The sequence below is a fragment of the Oncorhynchus clarkii genome, chromosome 19, assembly GCF_045791955.1.
Source record: "Oncorhynchus clarkii lewisi isolate Uvic-CL-2024 chromosome 19, UVic_Ocla_1.0, whole genome shotgun sequence".
Taxonomy (NCBI): Eukaryota; Metazoa; Chordata; class Actinopteri; order Salmoniformes; family Salmonidae; genus Oncorhynchus; species Oncorhynchus clarkii.
The window spans coordinates 9385333-9413176 of NC_092165.1; the positions used below are offsets into that span (position 1 = coordinate 9385333).

At 43.7% G+C, this 27844-nt stretch overlaps 1 protein-coding gene across 1 annotated transcript; it reads left to right on the forward strand.

The window, feature by feature from the left end:
• The first annotated feature begins 1831 nt into the window (after positions 1-1831).
• LOC139374696 (RING finger protein 150-like) lies at positions 1832-27832 on the forward strand. The gene is made up of 7 exons (XM_071115767.1): positions 1832-2578; positions 14429-14679; positions 17396-17467; positions 17915-17997; positions 18255-18351; positions 18486-18711; positions 24397-27832. The coding sequence occupies exons 1-7, from the start codon at positions 2122-2124 to the stop codon at positions 24513-24515; spliced, it is 1305 nt and encodes a 434-aa protein (XP_070971868.1). The 5' UTR covers positions 1832-2121; the 3' UTR covers positions 24516-27832.
• The last annotated feature ends 12 nt before the right edge of the window (positions 27833-27844 follow it).

The window sequence follows — 27844 nt, forward strand, 5'->3', positions numbered from 1 at the left end:
CACCTCAACACTGCTGTAGACCCTGCGGCTGGTCAGATGCCCTAACATGATAAGCTTGACACTTAGAAATACTTATTGAACCTTCCAGAATACAGTTCAATGCATATAATAATATACTGTCTCTGTTAATGGGGTTGCTGTTCACACTAAAATACATAGAGCAGGGTTTCTTATTCATAGTTTGTGTGTGTGTGATATCTGTTAGCCCTCGTCATGTATTGTACATGTTCTTGGGTCTAATTATACCTGCTTATCACACAAAATGTATGTACATGTAGTATATACTATTGTTTATTATATGTCACTTTATTCCTAGTTATATGTACACATCTACCTCAATGACCTCGTACCCCTGCACATTGACTCGGTACTGGTACCCCGGGTATATCGTTACTCATTGTGTATTTATTATTTGTTTTATTATTATGTGTTTTACTTTCTATTATTGCTCTATTTTCTTTCTTTCTCCATTGCTGCTAAGTGAAGGGCCCGTAAGTAAGCGCTTCACTGGTGGTCTACACCTGTTGTTTACAAAGAGTGTGACAAATAACATTCGATTTGAGTTTATGTGAAACTATTATTAGACTGCATTAATCTATACTTCCTTTCATTGGAAAGAATGTGATTAATTGGGACGTATATAGGGCCTATGACGCACTCATCCTGTATTCTCTCTTCCAAAGGCTAGCATGATGATGGACATGTAGTAGGATACAGTGCTCTCTTGAGGTCAACTTGAAGAACTGCTTGCAATATGTAATCACAATATTTACCCAGCAGAGGGCAATGTTTACTCGATTACAGGTCACAGACCCACGGCTATGATCATGTTATTTTTCTGCAACGTGTCCTGACAATATTAACCTGTAATTCGAAACCCCCAATGTAAATTGTGTGTGTGGGGGGGATCTGTGACCTGTAATCAAGTAAACAACATATATGATACAATATATATATATATCATACATACATACATACATACATACATACATACATACCTACCTACCTACCTACCTACCTACATACATACATACATACATATATATATATATATATATATATATATATATATATATATATATATATATATATATATATATATATACCGGTCAAAAGTTCAAACACCTACTCATTCAAGGGTTTTTCTTTATTTTGACTATTTTCTACTCTGCAGAATAATAGTGAAGACATCAAAACGATGAAATAACACATAATGAATCATGTAGTAACCATAAAAGTGTAAAACAAATCAAAATATATTTTATATTTGAGATTCTTCAAATAGCCACCCTTTGCCTTGATGACAGATTTGCACACTCTTAGCATTCTCTCAACCAGCTTCATGAGGTAGTCACCTGGAATGCATTTCAATTAACAGGTGTGCCTTCTTAAAAGTTAATTTATGGAATTTCTGTCCTTCTTAATGCGTTTGAGCCAATCAGTTGTGTTGTGACACGGTGTTTATGTATGTGTGTGTGTGTGTGTGTGTGTGTGTGTGTGTGTGGGGGGTGTGGGGGGGGGGGGGGGGGGGGTGTATACAGAAGATAGCCCTATTTGGTACACACAAAAAACAAGTCCATATTATAGAAGGAACAGCTCAAATAAGTAAAGAGAAATTACAGTCCATCATTACTTTAAGACATAAAGGTCAGTAAATCCAGAAAATCTCAAGAATTTTGAAAGTTTCTTCAAGTGCAATCGCAAAAACCATCAAGGGCTATGATGAAACTGGCTCTCACGAGGAACTATTGCCGATCCCTGTATCGGCGAACACTAGCCTTTATTATGGGGGACAGGTTCGACTATCTTCGTGATCCCCGCCCAGGTCACATGTTTAGAAAGCTTGTCCAGCTGACTGATAACAACATTGCAGGCCGGTCGCTTAGGTAGCAGTAGGCAGGGTGGAGAAGCACGCCTACAACCAACTGTTTAAAAACATTTCTGTCAACAACCAGAAGCTACCTTTAACCAGTTGGTTTGCTACATCACTTTTCAAGTATTTCAACTTCAGGGTAGTCCGAAATCGTAGTCGTCGAGCTTGGAAAGGGGGGAGGCTACCAGCGAGAGGCAGCTTTTAGGCTTGGTGGAGAGGGAAACATTCGCTATATCCTCGGACTGAACATGGCAATGTCCCTCATCCAAGCCTGCCGCAGTCTAGCTCTCTCAACATGGCTGCTATCCTTTTGCTTCGTGCATTTGCTGTGCCTGGACTTTACGGTGGCGGAGAAAGAAGAATGGTACACCGCGTTTGTCAACGTTACTTATGTGGATCCCGTGACTTCAGAAATCAAAACAGAGAAGACTGAGTGTGGAAGATATGGCGAGCACTCCCCCAAGAAAGAAGCAAGAGGGCAAGTGTTGATGCCTTTGCTTTTGCAAGAGAGACAAGCTTGCGACCCGAACGCTAAGTATCCCCTGCCTTATCAAAACAATGCTTGGATGGCGTTGATAGCTGCGGGGAATTGTACATTCAGAGATAAAATTCGCAACGTCGCTGCATTCCACAACGCATCTGCAGTCATAATTTATAACGTGGGCTCCACTAATGTCAACGATACCATAACAATGCCTCATCAAGGTAAACTACACTTTCGGGGGAACAATTCATCAATATTTCAAGACTGTATGCGATGCACTGTATCACTTGTATGAGATACACTGTACTTGTCACTGTTGTGACTTGGTGACAGTTTACAAGTGCTCTGCCCTGTTATCATGTCGTTATGGCAATGGCACACTGTTTTAGGCTGTTGAAGACTGGCAAGGCATTCATGTCCGTAAGCTACAAGCTCAAAACTGTCAAACCCACTATTATATATTGAACTAATCAACAAAGAAGCACATTGTCCATTTGCTGCCAGTTGTGCCTACAAGTGCAAATCATAACAAGATGTAAGCTCAATGCAGTCCTCAAACCCTAAACCATTTTGATGTGTCATTGTCTCTCAAGACAATTGTTTGGTGAACTGGTAATGTATTGCAGCTGTTTATTTTTCAACAGTAAACCGGCATCCCTCTTCCTTCCTCCTAGCTGTGTGATAATGATCAATGAACAACTTTTCTCCACAAAACTAGATTTTGGATTGCAGGCCTACCTTTTTAAGGGAATGGGCCCATTGTGTAAAATATAAATGTTGATATTATGCTGCATAGCCCATGCATGAACTCACCATGACCCTCTGGGAGTTGTATCCACCCAGCTCGTATAGACTATTGATGCATGTTTCCGACTGCATTGGGATAGATCATCAGTCAGGCTCTGATATCCTACACATTCCCTATACATTTTAGCCTATATCTAATTGTAATGCATATCTAAATCTTGCTGATTCTGAACTGGGCCAAATGTTGAGTCAGGGATTGGCATGGTACTGGCTCAGATCAGGCTGAGGCTGTTGTGTAAGCTAAAGAGTTCTCCTGTAATTTCTCTCTCCGGCTCATTCTTGACCGCATCAAAATCTGACCTCACTTCGCTCCCTGTCCTTCTTCAGCACTGACAACTGACCAGGTGAAAGCCAGCCTCATGATGAGCTTCCACCATTATTGTTTTCACTTGTCAGGTATGTTCCAATCAGTGCAGATGAAGAGAGAGATTAATTTTTTTTTTTTTTAATACAATTTAGAGCCTGTCTCTCCTGCTCTCACCCTGAGCCATGTAGGAAAGAATCAAGGACAAAGAGGAGCAGAGGGGACAGGAAGTAGGAGGATTTTAGTTTTGGGTGGACATAAATATTAATGGAAGACGGATTTAGCACAGTTACGTTTTCAACCCAAAATGATTTACATTTTTGGGTTGTAAAACTGAGTCCTGCTTTGCAAGAGATCCAAATGGCAATCCATATTGGTACAGCTTCTGTCAACTTAGTGTGTGTGCGCATGTAGAAGAGTGTTTGTTTGTTTTTGTAAAACCTACCCAATTCAATGGTGACACTGAAGTAACATAAATACACTTTGTGTATTAATGGGGTCGACAGACTAATTCAAATTTACTAATTGAGTCATCTCTGTTTAGCCTTGGCTTGAACATCTACAGAAAGCGGCGGTTACTATGACAACTTTTCTTAGACATCTGATTTGTGACGTGCTTTTAATTGAGCTATCACAAGGTAGTGATGGGTGGACATGTTTAAGACGAGCCAGCTTGGAGAGTCTGTCCATGGGAATATCTGAGTCAGCCATTTCCCCCCAAGCACATTCAATGGACATTTTAATCAGTTGGGTATGTTATCCCTCAGTCGAAGGTGTTTCCGTCTGGTCCGGGTCCAATAGTGGAGCCAGCAGTGAAGGCTTTAACAGAGAGAACTGGTGTTAACTGGCTGCCAAGTTTCCACTGTCGACCGCTCTCTTTCATATCTAGGCTGGGTAGGCCCCCATAGCTCTGCAAGTGACAGTTTGGTGGTGGTGGGCTCTGGCCACTCTAAACTCTTTCACCATCGCTGCAAAGGAAAAGATCTTAGGAGAAACCTAGGGTTCGGGCATCTTATGAGTCCGTCCTACACGAAACACCCTCCTCTCCTCTCTATCCCTGATCATCCATGATCCCATACCTTCTCTCCACATTCCTTATCTTTTCACATGCAGTCTAGTTTTCATATACAGTACCTTGGAAAGTATTCAGACCCCTTCCCTTTTTCCACATTTTATTACATTACAGCCTTATTCTAAAATGTATTAAATATGTAGTTTTCCTCAGCAATCTACACACTACCCCATAATGACAAAGTGAAACTTGGGTTTTTAGATTTTTTTTTGCAAATGTATTACAAATAAAAAACACCTTATTTAGATAAGTATTTAGACTCTTTGCTATGAGACTCAATTGAGCTCAGGTGCATCCTGTTTCCATTGATCATCCTTGAGATGTTTCTACAACTTCATTGGAGTCCACCTGTTGTAAATTCAATTGATTGGACATGATTTAGAAAGGCACACATCTGTGAATATATGGTTCCACAGTTGACAGTGCATGTCAGAGCAAAAACCAAGCCATGAGGTCAAAGGAATTTTCCGTAGAGCTCCAAGACAGGATTGTGTTGAGGCACAGATCTGGGGAAGGGTACCAAAAAATGTCTGCAGCATTGAAGGTCCCCAACAACACAGTGGCCTCCATAATTCTTAAATGGAAGAAGTTTGGAAACACCAAGACTCTTCCTAGTGCTGGCCACCTGGCCAAACTGAGCAATCGGGGGAGAAGGGCCTTGACAGGGCTCTAGAGTTCCTCTGTGGAGATGGGAGAACCTTCCAGAAGGACAACCATCTCTGTAGCACTCCACCAATCAAGCCTTTATGGTAGAGTGGCCAGACGGAAGCCACTCCTCAATAAAAAGCAAATTACAAGGTTCTCTGGTCTGATGAAACCGAGATTGAACTATTTGGCCTGAATGCCAAGCGTCACATCTGGAGGAAACCTGGCACCATCCCTACGGGGAAGTGTGGTGGCGGCATCATGCTGTGGGGATGCTTTTCAGCGGCAGGGACATGGAGACTTGTCAGGATTGAGGCAAAGACGAACGGAGTAAAGCACAGAGAGATCCTTGATAAAAACCTGCTCAGGACCTCAGCCTGTGGTGAAGGTTCACCTTCCATCAGGACAATGACCCTAAGCACACAGCCAATACAATGCAGGAGTAACTTCGGGACAAGTCTCTGAATGTCCCTGAGTGGACCAGCCAGGGCCCAGACTTTAACCTGATCGAACATCTCTGGAGATACCTGAAAATAACTGTGCAGCGACGCTCCCCATCCAACCTGACAGAGCTTGAGAGGATCTCCAGAGAGGAATGGGTGAAAAACTCGCCAAATACAGGTGTGCCGAACATGTAGCGTCAAACCCAAGCACACTTGAGGCTTTAATCGCTGCCAAAGATGCTTCATAAAGTACTGAGTAAAGGGTCTGAATACTTATGTAAATGTGATATTAACGTGTTTTTTAATATAAATTTGCAAAAATTCTAAAAACCTGTTTTTGCTTTGTCATTTTGTTGTGTTGTGTTTTAGATTGATGAGGGGGAAAAACTATTTAATCCATTTTAGAATAAGGCTGTAATGTAACAACATTTTGAAAAAGTCGAGGGGTCTGAATACTTTTCGAAAGCACTGTATGACTGACGTGTGTGTGTGTGTGTGTGTGTGTGTGTGTGGTTGCCCACGTGCGTTTTGAGCTCGGCTACACTCCTTTGTCTTTACTGTAGCTCTGTTTACTGAGACAGATCATGTTAATGGATTGAAACTAAACAAACCATGTCTGTGTCTTAACACAACCTGACTGTGCGACTGGTTTCACGATGTGCTGTAAAATGTAGCACCCTCCTTCACAATGGGCTGACAGGTAGTGTATAACCGATCACCCTGTTAGCACGCTGCCAAACTGCATTAGCCTGCTGCAAAAGCACTGACACACCTCCTCCAACCAATACAGAGTGGTGTCTGTCTGTATGGGCATCCAAGCTGTGCAGGTGATCGGGTTGCATGAGGGTTGGCATCAATGGAATGGTTACCATTGCTGACGTTTTGCCTTCTATTAACTGAGGATTACGCCATGTGGACTAAAACAGGTCATTACATTCATATAAACCCCTTTGTTCACATTCACTGGCAGTCTCTGACAGATTCCAAGCCCTATCTGCATCATCTCCTGGACTGGACAGTGACGTGCCTGCATGCTGGCCCCTAATGGGGAAGTGAGGAGAGATGATGGAAGGCCCTACCAGATGCCTCAGACACATGGGGCCAGCCGAGGAGAGGGGTTTGGGGGGTGGGTGGCCAACCCTGGAGAGCTCTCTGAGACCCCCATTGGGTCCCTCCCTGCTTGGCTGGCACAGCCCAGGAGATGTCTGTTAAGGCGTCAGCATTATTCAGCTTGGCTGGCGCCGAGCTCGGCTAGGTGAACCGAACAAGTGTGCTTGTATATTACCTTGAAAGACCCTCGCTTGAAAAATTAGAAAAAAGCGGCAATAGTATTGCTTGTCAATTTTGAGACGCCATAGCCAGTATGCACTTCTTCAAAATAGTCCAAATTAATCTAAGATAACTCAAGGAATCTGTTATTCATTTTGAAGATTTTGCTGAGGGGATCTTAGTCTCGCAATTTTACATCTAACTAAGATGTTGAATTTTATTTTTTGCATGAAAATGAGTCATCTCTCGTTGAATGACAACAAATACTTTATTGAAGAATCCCTATTATTGACCAATCACCGACAAAGGGGCGTACGCTTCGGCTACTGACTTCGGCTTGCCTCCAAAGAAATTGTTGTATGCCTGAACAACTGAAGTGAACAAAAACGTCACAAAAAGTCGACATTATATATGCACTAACTCTTCCAAACTATTTTGACTGGAAAGCATGTGGATACGAGCCACACCACACACACACACACATACCCTTCCTGCTGAGAGGGTACATCGGGCCGGAAGTCCCTGGGTACCTACGGAAAAGAGGAGACTGTGCTATTTCTGGGGCTGCTAAGACTCATACTCCCAGCCCTGAGACGAACAGACAGAGATGGGGGGGAAAGAGAGAGAGCAATGATGAGGGAAAGGGGGACTAAAAGAAAGCGAGAGAAAGAACAGTCCTCTCAGTGAGCCAACAGAAGTGGACTGTATCGGCCAGGGTAACCGAGAGCCAAGAATCTCGTTCTCTCTCTCTCATCTTAATTAGGTTGGCCCCACCTGTGACAAAGAAAGTATACAAGGCCTTTTTGTATGAGAACACTCAGACCTCTGTGTGGACAGGACACATATGAATCCTATCAGGGCTGATCTTTATGAAAGACTAGACATTTGCAGTCTGGCTTTTATATGGAGGGAGAGCGATGTGGAAGACATTTTCTGAGAGCTGGAATTAATCACTAGATTTCTGTATGACGTGGCTCCCTTCCTCTGCCAGATCCTTTCAGTTTTTCTTTCCTGACCATGGTTTTTTAGGCAGTTATTTTGTCGGCCATCTTGGCTATGCAAATTTCGGTGGCTACAAGTATTAATTATTTGATATTTTTATGCACATTTCGCTGGCCAGACTAACACCGTTGATATTGAATGAGGATTTGTGCTGTTTAATTACAACTAACCAAATACTATTATCCACTACACAGCAGGTTATGCTGCCCTCAAGGCTGCTAGCAAAAGCTAATCCTCAGCAGCACTAAACAGGTTAGCGCCCTTCCTCTAAAAATCAACTGCTCACTCGCTCTCTATTCCACCTGGCTTGCCTTATTATGCACCATCGTGGTTTATTATGCACCATTCTTGCTAAAGGGTGTCCACAAAGAGGAGAGATTTTGGTCCAGTTCAGCCTCTGTCGGGCCATCGGTTGATATTACACAGTGCTTTGATTTTTAGAAGCAGCTATTTCGGTTTTCTTGTTCTTTCTCTCTTTCTAAATGAAATGGATTCGCCAACTACTTGCAGACAGTGGTGATAACATGTGTATGACATCTTGCCCCTTGTGGAATATCTTTGCGTCTGTATTCTTGCCCCCTTCATCTGGATTGTAGTTTCTAGCCTGGTCCAAGATCTGTTTGTTGTGTCTTGCTAACTCCTATGGTTATTGACGTGACTATGACCATAGGAGTTGGCAAGACAGCACAAACCAGTCTATGTAATCCAAAATCCCACCCAGATGGTAAAGATGGCTAAAACCTTGAGTCTACTCTGCACTACCTACTTAAGATCTCATACTTAACAGCTGAAGCATGGCCAGTGTGCAAAAGCAGCTTTGCAGATGTAGAACTTTGTCAATGTGTTCCCTTACCATGGCCATATTGTTCTCAAGGCTCATAGAGGTGAAGAAGTGAATCCACTCCTTGAGGCCATGTGTTGCTACTAATCTTTTGGCATCCATGTTGGATTGTGCCCTCATGTCCAGATAGTTTTTTTTTAATGCATATCAGTTGAGCGTTATCTGGTTAGGTTAGCAAGCCCATTATGTTTTTTTGAAGCTGTGTAGCGTTTGTCATGGTGTAGGGCTCAGTGTTAACATAATAGTATTAGCAGCCGTGAGATCTGTTTACCGTGCACACACAGCCTTGTTTTTCAGTCGGTGATTGTGCCGTTGATTGCATTAAGAGTGGCTACCGTTATGTATGAACAAACCACGGTGCTGCTGCAATGCGCCTTGCTGTGTGTAAACCATATTTGCAGGATAACACAGTAGCCTCCGGCCTACTACCCATTGTGCACTGTTACGTCACAATGTGATTTAGGACCCGTCTATGCCAGGACATTGGCTCCAGAGCTCTTCGTTCCTGATGCGCTTATTTCGTTAGACTGCTATGTATTATTAGATTTAGTCTACTCGTTGTAGTTTTTTGGAAACAATTAGGCAATCTGAAGCCGAAAAAAGCACACTGCCAGTAGCCCTTTAAGCCTATAAGAAAAAGCTTAAAAATGGCAGCTTTTGGACCCATACGAAGAGTTGGGCTAATAAAGATTATTATTATGTAGATTATCTGTTGATCTGCTCTCTTTTCTCCCCATAAACCTGTGGCTGTATGTCTCTTACGACGAACTAGTTACATATGGAGATTTATGAGCATAATAATGCATTGCGCCTTTCCCACATGAAATGTGTGCTGTCCATGGGGGATCAGTCCCTGCGTCACACACACATACCTCGGGGTTTAATTCCAGGATCGCGGCATGAAACTGGGCGCCATGGCGACGACCGAGAGTACAGAGAAACGAGTTGTATTCTGTCTCCTCCATCTCTTCCCTCTGTCTTTTGACCACCCTCTTTCACCCACTCTAATTTGACCTATTCTCACTGTTAGACCCGTACAGATGTGTCATGCAACTCTGCCATGGAAAATTTGCATACCGTGCATGCAGTATCCCATAGGCGGAGTGTGAGTTTCAGGTTTGGGGATTCACCAGAAAAATGCACCTTTTATAATAAAGCATTCCATGCATCATCATATTTGCAGACTTATGTCAAATAGCCTACTATTTCTAATGTGAAGAGTAGATTGGACAGTCGTAATTTAGGCTAATAATATAACTGAATCATTGAATGCATGGCTGTAGGCTATATCAGATACATTTCTTCTTTCTTTGCACAGGAACATTTGCACCTTTTATAAACACATGTCATGCAATTCTACTACACTTTGTATGACTGGAGACATTAGCAGAATCTTTTTTTAATATGACAAAAATGACAAAAGTAGCCTACTCTGCTGACACTGACAAACAGATCAATTAAAACGATGTCTGATCCATCTAATCGTCCTATGAGAAGGGTAGACACATACAATTATGAGGTTCATCTAACCTGGCGGAGGAAATTATTGTCCAAAAACGAACTTTCAGGTAGCACATACCCAACCATGAAAGAGTGAATATGCGCACTCACCGGGAATATGACAAACTTTCGACTGGTGCTAATAAGAAAGGCTATACTGTTCACTCAATTACATTGAGAATTTTGACAACTAAAAGACAGATTAGTCTTTTCATTGTCTTTTCTTTACAGCAATAGACATTTGCATTCCAAGTTATGTTTTCCTTCAATTGGATTTTGAAATATTGCGATATGCCTGGCTGGGCTTCTACTTTTCACTGACATTCGCAACTCAACAATCATCTATGTGGCTATTTGCCAGGCGCTGCCCATATTGCAGCGCCTTCTGACTGTAGGCAATGCGTTTTTTACATTTTATTTCACTTTTATTTAACCAGGCAGGCCAGTTGATGCTAAGTTCTCATTTACAACTGCAACCTGGCCAAGATAAAGCAAAGCAGGGCGACACAAGCAACAACACAGAGTTACACATAAACAAACATGCAGTCAATAACACAATAGAAAAGTCTATATACAGTGTGTGCAAATTTAGGTGAGGTAAGGCAATAAATAGGCCATAGTGGCGAAATAATTACAATTTAGCAATTAAACACTGGAGTGATAGATGTGCAGAAGATGAATGCACAAGTAGAGATACTGGGGTGCAAAGGAGCAAATAATAATAATAATAACAGTATGGGGATGAGGTAGTTGGATGGGCTATGTTCAGGTGCAATGACCTGTGAGCTAATTTGACAGCTGGTGCTTAAAGTTAGAGAGGGAGATATGAGTCTTCAGCTTCAGTGATTTTTGCAATTCGTTCCAGTCATTGGCAGCAGAGAACTGGAAGGAAAGGTGGCCAAAGGAGGAATTGGCTTTGGGGGTGCCCAGTGAAATATACCTGCTGGAGTGCATGCTACGGGTGGGTGCTGCTATGGTGACCAGTGAGCTGAGATAAAGCAGGGCTTTACTTAGCAAAGACTTATAGATGACCTGGAGCCAGTGGGTTTGGTGACGAATATGAAGCGAGGGCCAGCCATCGAGAGCATACAGGTCGCAGTGGTGGGTAGTATATGGGGCTTTGGTGACAAAACTGATGGCACTGTGATAGACTGCATCCAATTTGCTGAGTAGAGTGTTGGAGGCTATTTTGTAAATGACATCGCCGAAGTCGAGGATCGATAGGATGGTCAGTTTTACGAGGATCCACAGCTTATATGTTTTTAATGAAGCTAATGATCCTCTGTGGCCAAATCATGCTTTCTGGTGTAGTAGCTTATTTTGAATTGTTTTATTAATTTCTGTATCGACAGGAGTAAGGTAATTAGGCTATATAATTTTGCCAATTTACTTTAGGGGAAGCTTAGCTCTTAGCCTTATGGACGTGCCGACTGTTGTATGCCAATTTTTTGGCGGTTTTAAATCCGCATTTGTTAGTGAATATATTTCCATCTCTGGAGTAAAGTCCAATGTTCCTTTTCTAATCCGGAATTCATTAGTGAGTGGGTTGACGGAGTCATCCATTTTTGAATGCCTTGCTGCTTGCTTTGTGTCTTTCTTGGGCTAAAAGTTTTGCAGCTACTTTTATGAACAGGCAGTTAACCCACTGTTCCTAGGCCGTCATTGAAAATAAGAATTTGTTCTTAACTGACTTGCCTGGTTAAATAAAGGTAAAATAAAAATGTATTCAGTCACAGCTTTTTCCAACCTGTTTTTGTCTGTTCTGCAGTGATAATATGGTGTTGCTAGGTGCCAACTTTCCTCTCTCTCTTTTTTTCTTTCTCTCTCTATCCATCCCCAGGGTATGGTGATATAATGGCCTTGGCCACTTTCAGACCTCCGCCGGGTGCCGAGGGTATCCCACAATGCCCTGTGGCTGGCCGGGCTGCCTGGGCGGCGGTGGTGGCCGAGTGAACGAGCATCTCCTTTAGAAATTACTGATAGATGGAGTGAAGAAGTGAAGCACCCTGGGGCTTCTGTGTTCCTGTGGCTCCGCACAGATGCCACGGTAACAAGGCCGCAGAGTACTAGAGGAAATGATGTCACCGAGTTCCAAAGGCTAATGAGTCACTTAGGCCCTTGACGACACAGACATCATCCCACATCAATGTGTGGCTGCAGATGGAGTGTCCATGAAGTGTAATCTCTTGTCTGGGATTTTAAACCACTCAGAAACCTCTGATAGGCTATACTTCCTATCTATCACTCTCACCTCACCTCCCAATGCTTCAGTCAGTGGTTAAAGTGTGTCCGTGTCTGATAGACAGGTAGGCAGTACATACTGTAGCTGCAAGTTAAGGCACTCGGAGTCTTGCCTCGCTGAAGCTTTTTGGCCTGCTCCTTATGAACGTGAATGGCGACCATTTTGAAATCTTGAGGGGTGTCGATTGTGTTTATTTAGTGTGTTAGCTTAGGACTTAGCCTACTTGAAGGATATTTTATCACTTTAATTATAATTTTCTGTGTGAAGAAAGGGTATATTGAAGCTCTAGTATCTTTTGATGTGACGGTTGAGGATTGTGTGAAGTTTCAGGTCACAGGCCATAGGGAGAGGGGGCTAGATGAGAGGTGAGGATGAGAATAATGTCTGGCGGGAGGCCCTGTCAGAACTTGCTAGTTTCAACTCTGAAAGGAGTTAACTGAAGTGTTAAAACACAACGTGTTAAAGTGGCACTTCTGTTGTCCATGACCTTGATAACATTCAACTCAACAACCTTCAACTCTGTTGTGAAAGTGTTAAAATATCCTACAATTGTCCACTCTGTTGACTATCTGGTGGTGTGAACTAATGGCTTTGCTATGAAATGATGTTCCCTTGTAGAGTGTCTGGGGGGTGTGTGTTGTACTTTGTTTGACCCTAAATGAGCTACCGATCAAACCTTTTTAGTGGCAGCTGGGCCTGACCTAATTGTCAATTGGACTGTGTTATCAAAGCGGTCTGGTATTGTGACACCAGGGACGTGAAATGTTCAAAACGTTGCTGATAGAAATGTCAGCTAATGAATAGAGCTGATATGATTCCTTACTCTGTGACAGACAAGTCATTTTTGTTCGACAGATACAGATTTGTTCTAAATCTGTAACGTTTACTCCCTTCTGAACAGGACCACAGGGCTCTGACCCAGACATGGAGAGTCAGGGGTTTTGTTTTGTAGCTCTGCGTCCTGTCTCTGCCTGAATGAACTCCCAGTAGGCTAGCCTAATGCTAATTACTCACTGTGTTCTACAGACAGTGTTCTGTGAATACAGGTTATTTATAGTTTAGCTCAACCCTGATACACAATAGGGGTCTGATACCTCCACAGAGAGGTTTACAAATGAATGGGATCTAATGAAGCCACAAAGGAGCAATTAAAGAGCCACAGCCACAAAAAACAATTATTGGCATGTAGGTTGTCTCAACAGATCCTTTATTAAGTTTATTTCCAATGAACTACAACATATTTACAGTAGTTGGTTGGATACATAGTTTTTTTTATTATTATTATTTTTTTCTCCCCAATTTCGTGGTATCCAATTGTTTTAGTAGCTACAATCATGTCTCATTGCTACAACTCCCGTACGGGCTCGGGAGAGACGAAGGTTGAAAGTCATGCGTCCCACACAACCCAACCAAGCCGCACTGCTTCTTAACACAGCGCACATCCAACCCGGAAGCCAGCTGCACCAATGTGTTGGAGGAAACACCGTGCACCTGGCAACCTTGGTTAGCGCGCACTGCGCCCGGCCCGCCACAGGAGTCGCTGGTGCGTGATGAGAGGATGTCCCTACTGGCCAAACCCTCCCTAACCCGGACGACGCTAGGCCAATTGTGCGTTGGGCGCGAACCGTTGGGCGCGAGCCTGGGCGCGAACCCAGAGTCTCTGATGGCACAGCTGGCGTTGCAGTACAGCGCCCTTAACCACTGCGCCACCTGGTTGGATACATTTTGTAGCAGCTGACTTCTTGACTTCCTACCAGCCTGGTGTTCACACAACATTTGGTGTTGTGTGATTTAAAATACAGTGCCCATCTCCAAGAGGCCCGTTTAGACATTTTCTCTGCTCTAGAAATCCCTTTTGCAACTTTTAACAAACCGGATAAGTATTTGATTAACTTTAGCAACGACTGCTCTTCTTTTTGTTCACCTGGAAATTCCTATTCCAACAGGTACGGGGGATATCGTGGCGATCATGATTCCGGAACCCAAGGGTCGGGAGATCGCTGCTCTACTAGAACGCAACGTCACGGTGACCATGCACATCACCATAGGAACGAGGAACCTTCAGAAGTATGTGAGCAGAACGTCGGTGGTGTTTGTCTCCATCTCCTTCATCGTCCTGATGATCATCTCCCTGGCATGGCTCATCTTCTACTATATACAGCGGTTCAGATACGCCAACGCTCGCGACCGCAATCAGGTACGGTTCACTGTACAGACACATGAATGTAGTCACTTTACACCCCCCCCCCCCCCCCCCCAAATAACAATAACGAGGCTATATACACGGGGTACTGGGTCAATGTGAGGAACATAGTGAGTGTAGCATTGTAACCAACCGTCGGAAGGGATTATAACATTAAGACATGGTTGGTAATGTCATCCTACTGCATTTCAGTGTGTTGTCTCTGATAACACACACAGGTTGTCTGCTACTATAAACAGGGGGTACTGGGTTAATGTGAGGAACATAGTGAGTGTAGCATTGTAACCAACCGTCTGAAGGGATTATAAGATTAAGACATCAAATCAAATTTTATTTGTCACATACACATGGTTAGCAGATGTTAATGCGAGTGTAGCGAAATGCTTGTGCTTCTAGTTCCGACAATGCAGTAATAACCAACAAGTAATCTAGCTAACAATTCCAAAACTACTACCTTATAGACACAAGTGTAAGGGGATAAAGAATATGTACATAAAGATATATGAATGAGTGATGGTACAGAGCGGCATAGGCAAGATACAGTAGATGGTATTGAGTGCAGTATATACATATGAGATGAGTATGTAAACAAAGTGGCATAGTTAAAGTGGCTAGTGATACATGTATTACATAAAGATGCAGTAGATGATATAGAGTACAGTATATACGTATACATATGAGATGAATAATGTAGGGTATGTAAACATTATATTAGGTAGCATTGTTTAAAGTGGCTAGTGATACATTTTACATCATTTCCCATCAATTCCCATTATTAAAGTTGCTGGAGTTGAGTCAGTGTGTTGGCAGCAGCCACTCAATGTTAGTGGTGGCTGTTTAACAGTCTGATGGCCTTGAGATAGAAGCTGTTTTTCAGTCTCTCGGTCCCAGCCTTGATGCACCTGTTCTGACCTCGCCTTCTGGATGATAGCGCGGTGAACAGGCAGTGGCTCGGGTGGTTGTTGTCCTTGATGATCTTTATGGCCTTCCTGTGACATCGGGTGGTGTAGGTGTCCTGGAGGGCAGGTAGTTTGCCCCCGGTGATGCGTTGTGCAGACCTCACTACCCTCTGGAGAGCCTTACGGTTGTGGGCGAAGCAGTTGCCGTACCAGGCCGACAGGATGCTCTCGATTGTGCATCTGTAGAAGTTTGTGAGTGCTTTTGGTGACAAGCCAAATTTCTTCAGCCTCCTGAGGTTGAAGAGGCGCTGCTGCGTGTGGGTGGACCAATTCAGTTTGTCTGTGATGTGTACGCCGAGGAACTTAAAACTTACTACCCTCTCCACTACTGTTCCATCGATGTGGATAGGGGGGTGTTCACATCGATGGAACAGTAGTGGAGAGGGTAGTAATGGTTGGTAATGTCATCCTACTGTATTTCAGTGTGCTGTCTCTGATCACACACAGGTTGTCTGCTACTATATACAGCTGTTCAGATATGCCAACGCTCGTGACCGCAACCAGGTATGGTATGACCGTAATGACAGCGTAAACTAGCAGTTTGACCACAGTATGAACATACTTTTTCTATATCTATATGTAGAGCAGTTGCTTTTCTCTGAGGTGACTCGTCTACTCTAAACCTTTCCTTGCTTTTTCCATCCAGAAATGAAGGCCAAAATAAAAAATAGCGCGACAGCTGGGTTTGCTAGTGTAAACCTGTTGGACCGTCAACCGTGTAGTCCTGTTGGACCGTGTAGTCAATGCACACACCGTGGCCCACACTCTTACAAAAAAAGATGCTATCTAGAACCTTAAAGGGTTCTTCGGCTGTCCCCATAGGAGAACCCTTTGAAGAACCCGTTTTGGTTGCAGGGAGAATTATTTTGGTTCCAGGTAAAACCATTTGGGTTGCATGTGGAACCCTTTCTACAGAGGGTTCTACATGGAACTAACAAGGGTTCTTCAAAGGGTTTTCCTATGGGGACAGCTGAAGAAACCTTTTTCTAAGATTGACACACATGTTACAGACAACCACATGGGTTGTCAAGGGGAATGGGCACCATGGTGACAATTTTTTGATTTTTCATACCTGCTGGAGTTGAATTGCGATTAACTCTAAGAACTCGCCAGGCCTGAAACCACAAATCTGTTCTCTGTTGATGTCACAATGACTTTCCTTGATGATTGATTGAGAGCAGCTGTGGGCAGTGGCCTGGTCTGATGCAGTTCTTTTCCACAGTGAGAGTAGACCTAGATAGCGAGGGTTAACAGCCTACCTTTCTCTCAATGTCTCTTAGTATTTATCATCCACTCAATCTCTCCCTCCCTCATGCATTTAGCTCTCTATCGCTCCCTCCCTCTTTTTTTCTCTCTTTCCTTTTTTTCGTACCTTGCACAACTCAGTGACCTGACTCGGCCTGTGTTTTCTGCTCTGGTCTGCAACAAGGGGTTAACTGTCAGCTCAGAGACGCTGCTATGTCAACATCACTAAGCGACTGTTCATCCTGCCGTGTTAAAACATTACACAGCCTCTCAGAACGTCTCCTTCAGATCTATTAACCAGTTAATATGGTCCACCATGGTTCAGATGGAGACAGTGCATCTCAGGCCCTTTCTCTAACCTTGAAACATGTCCATTCCTTGCCTTGTCAGTGGTTATTGGATATATAGGAAATTCCAGACATTCTTTTCTCTCTTTTGGGTTGCCAGGTTGGGTTGCTTATCTTTTCCCCCACCACCTTTGTTGTTCTTTGATCTTCTATGAGCAGAGACGTCTCGGAGACGCAGCCAAGAAGGCCATCAGTAAGCTCCAAGTACGAACCATCAGGAAAGGAGACAAGGTACACCTGGCTACGTTCTTTACTAACCTCTTCTATGATGTTGGATAAATGTGTTACGAAGGTTGTTATGAATGATACTGCCACACTCATAAAGGTTTCATGACTGGTTTCATGAAGGGGTTATGAATGCCTTATGTATAGACCCTCTTCAAGTAAAGTGTTTCCAAAACCACCTATTTAAGTAGCAGTGAGATGACCTTGATTGTAGGGTTCTAAACCGAAGCGAACCGTTTCCCCACGCTCCTGCTAAGCGCAGCATTTGGTAATGAACTTCCATCAGCCCAATGATAATGACTGACTCGTTTTTATTTTCTGTGTGTGTGTTTAAATTTTAATGAATTATACAGGCTGCATGGCTTTTGATCCGCTCTGCTTTATTCACCTTCCAGGAAATGAAAAGGAGACTAGACAACCAACCAAATGTCTCCTGTGTGTTTGGTGTTCTAGGAAACGGAGTCTGACTTCGACAACTGTGCTGTGTGCATCGAGGGCTATAAAGCGAATGATGTTGTTAGGATATTGCCGTGCAGGTACGACAGCCTCTCCCATTTGTCAGTGTAACTAGAGAGAGCAGACACCCATTACTATCATTGTCTCCTATAGATCATGTGTTGCAGTAGGTCTATTGGGAATGATTGGTAGTCATTAATATGCCACAATAATTTACTGTTCTGTACCTGAGAGCATATGTAGAGCATGGTGAGTGATGCTATGTTACCAAGGAGACTGTTACTACGGATGACATCATCAAGGCTGTGCGTGTTCGTGTGTGTGACTCTGTCCTCAGGCACATCTTCCATAAAAGCTGTGTGGACCCCTGGCTTCTGGACCATCGGACCTGTCCCATGTGTAAAATGAACATCCTCAAAGCGTTGGGAATACCAGTAAGGAGTTTCTGTCTTTCAACATCTATCCATCTCTCTTTCATTCCCAACCCTGATCCTGGAGAGATTTTATTTTTGGAAAGTTTTTGTTTTTTGGAAACTGTTTTTGTTTATATTTGATTGATTGATTTCAGCCCAACTTTGACTGTGGGGATGACATTCCGCCAGACTATGAGATGTCCGTGGGAGGCCCGCCCACCAACGCAATCACAGGGGCCAGAGACATCACGGTGAACGGGGAAGAGAGCTCGGTGGTGCTGGACACGGTGGACATGGACAGGACTATAGGGCTGCCTCAGGTCTACCACGACGCTCACGAGACACTACCACAGGCTGGGGACAGCCGACACATCGCCAGCAGTGAATATAGACGCACACCTATGCACCTACCTACACATACACACACACACACACACACACACATCTGCACATCAACACACACACAAACAAACATATGCAAATCAACATACACACATATATACGCATATACAGTGGGGCAAAAAATTATTTAGTCAGCCACCAATTGTGCAAGTTCTCCCACTTAAAACTATGAGAGGCCTGTAATTTTCATCATAGGTACACTTCAACTATGACAGACAAAATTAGAGAAAAAAATCCAGACAATCACATTGTAGGATTTGTAATGAATTTATTTGCAAATTATGGTGGAAAATAAGTATTTGGTCACCTACAAACAAGCAAGATTTCTGGCTCTCACAGACCTGTAACTTCTTAACTTCTTTAAGAGGCTCCTCTGTCTTCCACTCGTTACCTGTATTAATGGCACCTGTTTGAACTTGTTATCAGTGTAAAAGACACCTGTCTACAACCTCAGTCACCCTCCAAACTCCACTATAGCCAACACCAAAGAGCTGTCAAAGGACACCAGAAACAAAATTGTAGACCTGCACCAGGCTGGGAAGACTGAATCTGCAATAGGTAAGCAGCTTGGTTTGAAGAAGTCAACTGTGGGAGCAATTACTAGGAAATGGAAGACATACAAGACCACTGATAATCTTCCTCGATCTGGGGCTCCACGCAAGATTTCACCCCGTGGGGTCAAAATGATCACAAGAACAGTGAGCAAAAATCCCAGAACCACACGGGGGGACCTAGTGAATGACCTGCAGAGAGCTGGGATCAAAGTAACAAAGTCTACCATCAGTAACACACTACGCCGCCAGGGACTGAAATCCTGCAGTGCCAGACGTGTCCCCCTGCTTAAGCCAGTACATGTCTAGGCCCGTCTGAAGTTTGCTAGAGAGCATTTGGATGATCCAAAAGAAGATTGGGAGAATGTCATATGGTCAGATGAAACCAAAATATAACTTTTTGGTAAAAACTCAACTCGTCGTGTTTGGAGGACAAAGAATGCGGAGTTACATCCAAAGAACACCGTACCTACTGTGAAGCATGGGGGTGGAAACATCATGCTTTGGGGCTGTTTTTCTGCAAAGGGACCAGGACGACTGATCCGTGTAAAGGAAAGAATGAATGGGGCCATGTATCGTTGATATTTTGAGTGAAAACCTCCTTCCATCATCAGCAAGGGCATTGAAGATGAAACGTGGCGGGGTCTTTCAGCATGACAATGATCCCAAACACAACGACCAGGCAATGAAGGAGTGGCTTCGTAAGAAGCATTTCAAGGTCCTGGAGTGGCCTAGCCAGTCTCCAGATCTCAACCCCATAGAAAATCTTTGGAGGGAGTTGAAAGTCCATGTTGCCCAGCAACAGCCCCAAAACGTCACTGCTCTAGAGGAGATCTGCATGGAGGAATGGGCCAGAATACCATCAACAGTGTGTGAAAACCTTGTGAAGACTTACAGAAAACGTTTGACCTCTGTCATTGCCAACAAAGGGTATATAACAAAGTATTGAGAAACTTTTGTTATTGACCAAATACTTATTTTCCACCATAATTTGCAAATAAATTAATAAAAAATCCTACAATGTAATTTTCTGGATTTTTTTCCCCCTCATTTTGTCTGTCATAGTGTACCTATGATGAAAATTGAACTTGCACAATTGGTGGCTGACTAAATACTTTTTTGCCCCACTGTACATTTAACACACTCTCTCACACACACACCTATGCTTTGGTTCCAGCACTAACAGAACTTCTTCAACTAACCTGTACTTCCTCAACACAAACCAGTGAACTCACACCAGAACACTCCCCCATACCTGTCATGTTCAGAGCTGTGCTATGGTGGGATATAAGAGGAGTACTGTATTCTGAAATAGACCACAGTGTCCTCTCTGTCTCTACTGTACTGGCGTGGCTTAGCTAGCCCAGGGCTGCTGTACTGGCGTAGCTTAGCTAGCCCAGGGCTGCTGTACTGGCGTGGCTTAGCTAGCCCAGGGCTGCTGTACTCGCGTGGCTTAGCTAGCCCAAGGCTGCTGTACTGGCGTGACTTAGCTAGCCCAGGGCTGCTGTACTGGTGTGGCTTAGCTAGCCCAGGGCTGCTGTACTGGCGTGGCTTAGCTAGCCCAGGGCTGCTGTATTGGCGTGGCTTAGCTAGCCCAGGGCTGCTGTATTGGCGTGGCTTAGCTAGCCCAGGGCTGCTCTACTGGCGTGGCTTAGCTAGCCCAGGGCTGCTCTACTGGCGTGGCTTAGCTAGCCCAGGGCTGCTCTACTGGCGTGGCTTAGCTAGCCCAGGGCTGCTCTACTGGCGTGGCTTAGCTAGCCCAGGGCTGCTGTACTGGCGTGGCTTAGCTAGCCCAGGGCCAGAACTCGGCCGTCAGCCACCTGCTTTAGTGTTCCCTGAATCCAGTCCCTGGCCAGAGCAGGAGAGAAGGAATAGTGCTCCCTTTTTTCAAAGTCACAAGCTAACCCAAATGCATTGGCATGGTTTACATACGTAGCATCAGAGTATGTTTTAAGGTTGCCGTGCTTGCTATTAGCAACTTATTAGCATAAGGCACTACAGCACTGAGCCATTGATAGGCACATTGTGTTTTTTGAGTTAGCCTGTTTGTTTAACAGCTGGTTAGCACATGGAACTTATTAGGCGGTGTGTGTGTGTGTCTGCCTGCAGTCGGCCCAGAGAGTGGGGCAGGAGTGTGTTGACGCTGGCGTGGCCCACTTCCTGTCCTGCCCACCGTGCTGAAATTCCACCTGCAGTTGGCGGGGCCTCCGACCAAAACGCTCGCCTCTCGAGTCTCTTGTGCCAATGGAACAAGTTAATGCTGCCTTTGTGACCGCGTCTTATTAGCTTCCTGAGGCCTCTACTGTACCTTAAAGACCTGGTAAACACTTTGGACAGCGTCAACCTGCTAAGCCCCTTCAAAACATTAGAAAACTAGGGAGAACCTTGTACTTTTTTTTTATCCCTCCCTCATTCCCATAACACAAGCCGACTTCTTGCGCTCCCATGAATGCCAGTCAATGTTCTACCTTCAAGGTAGTTGAACACTTTTTACACTGCGTTTACATGCCTGTATGTCTTTCAACTGTGCACAGCTTGTCCCCTTTTCGAGCCTTGGCATTGCTTGTCACACCTACCTTTGTGTTAAATATTAGCTTTCTCGGTTCCATCCCGGAGCGTATTCAAAATCCCCCACCTGCTGTTTATTTTAAGCCCCAGGATGGATCTGCGATGTCAGGGAGAGTGATTTGTGGGTTGCGCAAAACGCAGAGCCCAATCGGGCTGAGTCATTGCTTATGGAATGGCACGGCAGTACTGCCACTCTAGGCCTTTAGCCTTATTGTAGTCTGGCTGTCACCAGCACGGTAGCTTACTGCAGTATAGGCAGTAAAACAAACTTGGCGCGCACTGAGGGGGATGACATTTGGGGTAAGGAGAAAGAAAGCTCCAGGCCCATATTCACAGTGTCTCGAAATAGGAAGGCTGTACATATAATGGTATTTACTACAATCTAAACTGCTAAACTGATCCTAGATCAGTACTCCCCTCGAAGAGTAACGCAGTATGTCTTAGGGGTACACTACTAAGTAGGAGGAGTTAGCCAGCTGACTTTGATAAACAACCAGAAATAACAGTTTATTTTCTGGTTCATTAGGAAAGCTAAGTTTAGAGATGTATTTTTGGTTGTTGGCTCAGTTAGACCATGCCCATTTCAAGTTTATCTTTATTTAAAAAACTATAAAGATATTTCAGAATATTCAGGCAAGTTAGATGGTTAACTCCTTGAACCTGCTTTGCATTATACCTCTCCGATTTGAAGTGACAACTAGCAGAGCTGTTCATGTTGAGTCATACAGGACAAATAAGCCTCCACGTAGCTGAGTCATACCAAGTGCTCCTGGTCTTTCCTATCTGATAAAATTGTTTGATCACACTAGTGATGTTATAATAGATAGGTAGCACTGCTAACAGGTCTGGTCTGTCAGCCTGGCTTCTAAGACAGGGTTCTGGCTCCTCCCAGTGATAGCTTACCCCCACTGGACACACATCAACCCTCTCTTTCTTCCTTTCTCCCCTCCCAAAACTTTCTTCCTTTCTCCCAATAACATTGACTGTCAGTTTCTCTCTCTCTCTCTCTCTCTCTCTCTCTCTCTCTCCCTTAGACTAGAGCTACTGACTCTCTCCTAACGCAAGCCTTAACCTCTCCTCCTTTCACATCTCTCTCTCTGTTCCTCACCAGTCTCTCTCGCTCTCACTCTCTCTCTCTGTTCCTCACCAGTCTCTCTCTCTCTCTGTTCCTCACCAGTCTCTCTCTCTCTGTTCCTCACCAGTCTCTCTCTCTCTCTCTCTCTCTCTCTCTCTCTCTCTCTGTTCCTCACCAGTCTCTCTCTCTCTCTCTCTCTCTCTCTCTCTGTTCCTCACCAGTCTCTCTCTCTCTCTCGCTGTTCCTCACCAGTCTCTCTCTCTCTCTCTCTCTCTCTCTGTTCCTCACCAGTCTCTCTCTCTCTCGCTGTTCCTCACCAGTCTCTCTCTCTCTCTGTTCCTCACCAGTCTCTGTGAATAGCAGCTGGCATCACTTAGAGCCTGAACTCCTGCTGCTATGCCAGAGCCTTTCAGGGCACGCCTTCAGACTCCCTGCCCTCTCTCTCCCTCCCTCCTTGCCTTTATATAACCATGACAAAATGGAGCCATGGACAGATAGGATTAAACTGTTATATATTAGTATTATGTTGGCATTTACCTCTTTGAGGATGCAGCTCATGTTTGGTGCCTGCTTGCGACTTGTATGGTTGTAAAATTGGTTCCACTTTCACTAAGTAATTCAAATAGCTTATGCCAGTGTATTTTGAAATGGATGATGTGTGATTAACATACACTGTTTAGTTCTGTTGTGTTGGTTGTCAAGTGAGACTCATTATCAGCCCGTCACACAGTCTGTGTTCTTCCTGCATCAATTAGCTGGGAGTTAATGGGAGTTCTGTTTGTTTGTCGCGGCGCTAACTAGCTCACGGTGCCGCCTGACAACCGCTCTGAGATGAAGGATCTGATCTATCAGTGTTCTGCTGAATTGTCGCGTTGCAGTGACAGATCGCGGTACACGCCATGCCCGCCAGCGTAAACACTGAGCGCTGTCTGTTAACTTATTACGGTTATCCTTCACTTTGGACCGTGCTACAGCGTGTTGGAAAGTAAAACAGGAGTGGTGTTAGTCCATAGGGAGCATATGTGAAGTAGATTGATGGTCCCCTGTACTTCTCTAGTTGTTTTCTATTCATCTGACTGTGTAGCGCTGCTATCTCCTAAGGCCCGGTGTAGCGCTGCTATCTCCTAAGGCCCGGTGTAGCGCTGCTATCTCCTAAGGCCCGGTGTAGCGCTGCTATCTCCTAAGGCCCGGTGTAGCGCTGCTATCTCCTAAGGCCCGGTGTAGCGCTGCTATCTCCTAAGGCCCGGTGTCGTGCAGTCTTTCTTTAGTCAAGTGGACATCACAGCACTTACAAAGCAGTTTACATCTCGTCAGGTTCCCTACTATGCCGTCATCAGTTGCCTCATCTTGTCTCTTCTACTGCACATTAACCGTCATTTTGGGTCCACTCAGGAATTACTTGTATCACCCTCTCTTTACAAGGTGACCACCATGTTGTGTCTGTGCTGACCGGTCTCTCTCTCCCTGCAGGTGAGCACCAGCCCCCACTGAGCAGCGACTCGGACACCTCCCTTATCTTGGCTGTGGAGGTGGGTCTTTCCGACATGGAACTCTCCCTCGGGCATGACCGTGACGAGGTCAAGTCCTGAGCCAATCAGAGCCAAGTAGGAAGGAAGCTCACGGGTTCGACATGGAGATGAGAAACGGGACCAAAGGGGCAGCGCCTGGCCCCCTGATGGGAGGTAGTGGCTCCAAATAAATAAGAAACAAGCAAGCAATAGAACCCATAGCAGTGCAACGCACCTATCTGTCCCCACTGCCTCATCTACAGGTTCCTCCTGTCCTGCCTCCCTTTTCTGAATGCTGTCACGTTCACTACCCATGGAAACCAGGCAGCCAATCACAGCTCTTGTCATTAGCCTCTGGACTGGGGGTATAGTTTAGCACCTGTGTTAGTTGTCTCCATGTCACCATCACTTTATTGACTCTTTGGACATGTGACATTTTGATTTCTTTCTACGAGATCATCACTGCCAACGTATTCCAGAATGAAACACGGAAATCTTTACACCTCGTTATAGGAATATCTATTTATACTGTATATGGTCAATATAAGCCTCCTGCAGCATGGGCTTTGAGTGTCATAAACAGTTAGTGCGTGTTCTGAGTGACCAGCATTTACTTGTGGTAAACTTGAAGCTGATGTTTTTTCACCATCTCTGCTTGAAATAATTTCCATAACATTCAACTCTGTTGGTATTGTAGCATTTATACTATGCACATGTTGTCAAGCATTTCTGAATATCCGATTGTTAAATTGCATCCTTATCCTTAATTTAGGGGTCTTTAGGACCATCGTTTATTTCCACTTCTGAAGTACTGTACACCATGTGTTGTGGGGGCCATACTACGAGTGTGTTTTACCCCACCAGTTGACAATCACAGCCCACGGTAATGGAGATTTGTAGTGATGACATCAGCTACAGCCCTGTTTCAAACTGCTAAAGCTTTATTTGCACCGCCAGTAACACCGCACAGGAGGCAATAGTAGTAGCTGTTTGTTCATGAAGAACAGATGGGAATTTAATTCCATTTTAATGTCATGTCATCTCCCAGTCGAGCCACCCAATAGCATGTGGTGAAATCTTCTGTTACCTAACATAACGTGTGTCTGCAGGTCTGTGCATTTGCTCTGTGCCAAGTTCTTGCAGTTTTAGTTTTTTGTATTGATGTTGCTTCTGTTTCTAGAAGCCAAAGCAAGATGGCATTGTGGGTGTTGTTGAGTTCACCCATTGGTTGGATAGTGAAAAGCACATCGAAGTTGTCTGTTGATAAAAGTAAATGACATTTGACTATATCTGAACTCGGGTGTATTAGATAGCCCCTAGTCTGAGACATCCCAGACCTAGGGCAACCGCACTAGTATGCTGGAACATTGGTACATTGTGGGAAGCAACTGGTCCATCTAGAGAGACTAGATAGCCCCTGGTGAAGGAATACCATGCATTGGTTGTGGCTTTGGTTGACTGTGAATTCATTATGAAAGAGTTGACTAAACCCTGTTGCAGATAGTTTGTACCTCTTAGTCATTTCTTCTGAGGATAAAACTTTTTTTTTCTTCCTATGATGAATTTCAAAATGGCAGTTTTTTTTTATACATTCGTCGTGTAGGGAAACGAAAGTCTGACGAACAGCATTTATTTTAGTATGAAAATAAGTTTATTTTTGTAAGAAAAAGAAAATGGAGGTAAATGTTTACAGTCCAGGAGAAATGGAGTAAGAGAATAGTTGCCTGGTTTCAATAGCTCACTGGTAATGCTAATGCATTTTGAATTACATGTATTAATTCATGGTTTATGTCCTTCCTCCCCCGATTTTGATTACTGCTCTGTAATTGTATCAAAGGCCATTTTTTTTATTTGAGTTTGATTCCTCTCTCCTTTGGAGTCCCCTCAAGGTTCTCAACACATTCATTTATTTACAAATGTGTACTTTCATCCTTAACATATGATACACTTATGATACATCTTATATTACTTTAATATGCAACTTAGACTCAGATTTTAAAATCTGCATGAAATGGCACAAGGCCACTGTTGTCATCGAGCATCTACTGCGTTTCTCTTCCTTACTATGCGTTCGTTCATTTAATCATTGGTTCCTTTAGGCCGCCAACCAATCAACAACCAATCAACTCCCAGTTATGTAAGAAGCTCATATTACCCATAACCCCCACATGTCCATGTCAATTAGAGAAGGATTACAGAATCTATGGAATTATATCAGTGATGGGAACTGAGTCATGGAGGTGTTAAGTGCGCCACCATAACTCGTGGTATCCTTGGCCAGAATACTAGAGATCCATTAAAATATGGTAGTCTCATTTAGCCTCTCCACACACAGCTCTACAGTTGATACTATGGTCTGAGGGCCCTAGAAACAACTAACAGTATTTGATTTCCCTCTGGGGGTTGGTTTCACACACACACCACACCACACCACACAGTTTCCATGTGCCCATTTGTTTTTATATTGCGCAGGGGGACAAGATAAGAGGAAGCAATTAAGCCCTGGGGGCATTTTGTACCAGAAGGAGGGTTTTGATAGATGCTGATTGTAGTGTGTGTGTGTGTGTGTGTCTGGCATCTTCACTTGTGTGAAGCCAGAACATTTAAAAGCCTTTAATTGCTTCCTGTTTCATGTAAGGGGTCGTGTTTAATTGACTTCACTTTCTGAAAGGTCATTCTCTCATACTCAAACTTCTTACGTCCACTTATTCCAACAACTCTTTTTTTTAATGACCATGAAGAAGCAATGGCCTTGATTTGAACGTAATTTGAATGAATATCTGTGATATTCGTAATGAACACTTATAGAAACCGGGGTGTTCTTCCAAATATAAAGTAATGAATGCACATATTATAATCTTATAGTAGGTTATTGTTTACCCCAATGATGGTATAATTATGTCAGGTATACATAAAATGACAATAGAAACTCATCATTTAAATATAGCTTTTAGTTCTCTGTCTTTAACTGGTTGTGTACTACCTAGAATGCACTTTTTCACTTGAAGGAGAGTTCTGTACAACGAAATGGCACAAAACATCTTTTGAATACCGTTGACCTTAAATGCGGTTGACAGTTGACACGACCATGTTTTTAAGAGAGAGGGCTACAATATTGGAAATGGCACATTACATAATTGTCACTGTATATGTGCTGTTTAAGAGTCTGTGTTATTTTATCTAGACTTGTATACCAGCTGTGGGTTTGGGGAATGTTACGAAAATGTTGTATGCTATATCTAGCAGAACTCTACAGTATTGCTATTTTGTTATATAGAGGAATATGTAAATATTTTTGGCAGTGTTAATGATATACAGTACAGTTCTATAGTACAATGTTGCACGTGTGTGAGTCAATGATTGTGAGGTACAATACATTTTATTGCAAGTTTTTCCAACTGTGGTGAAGC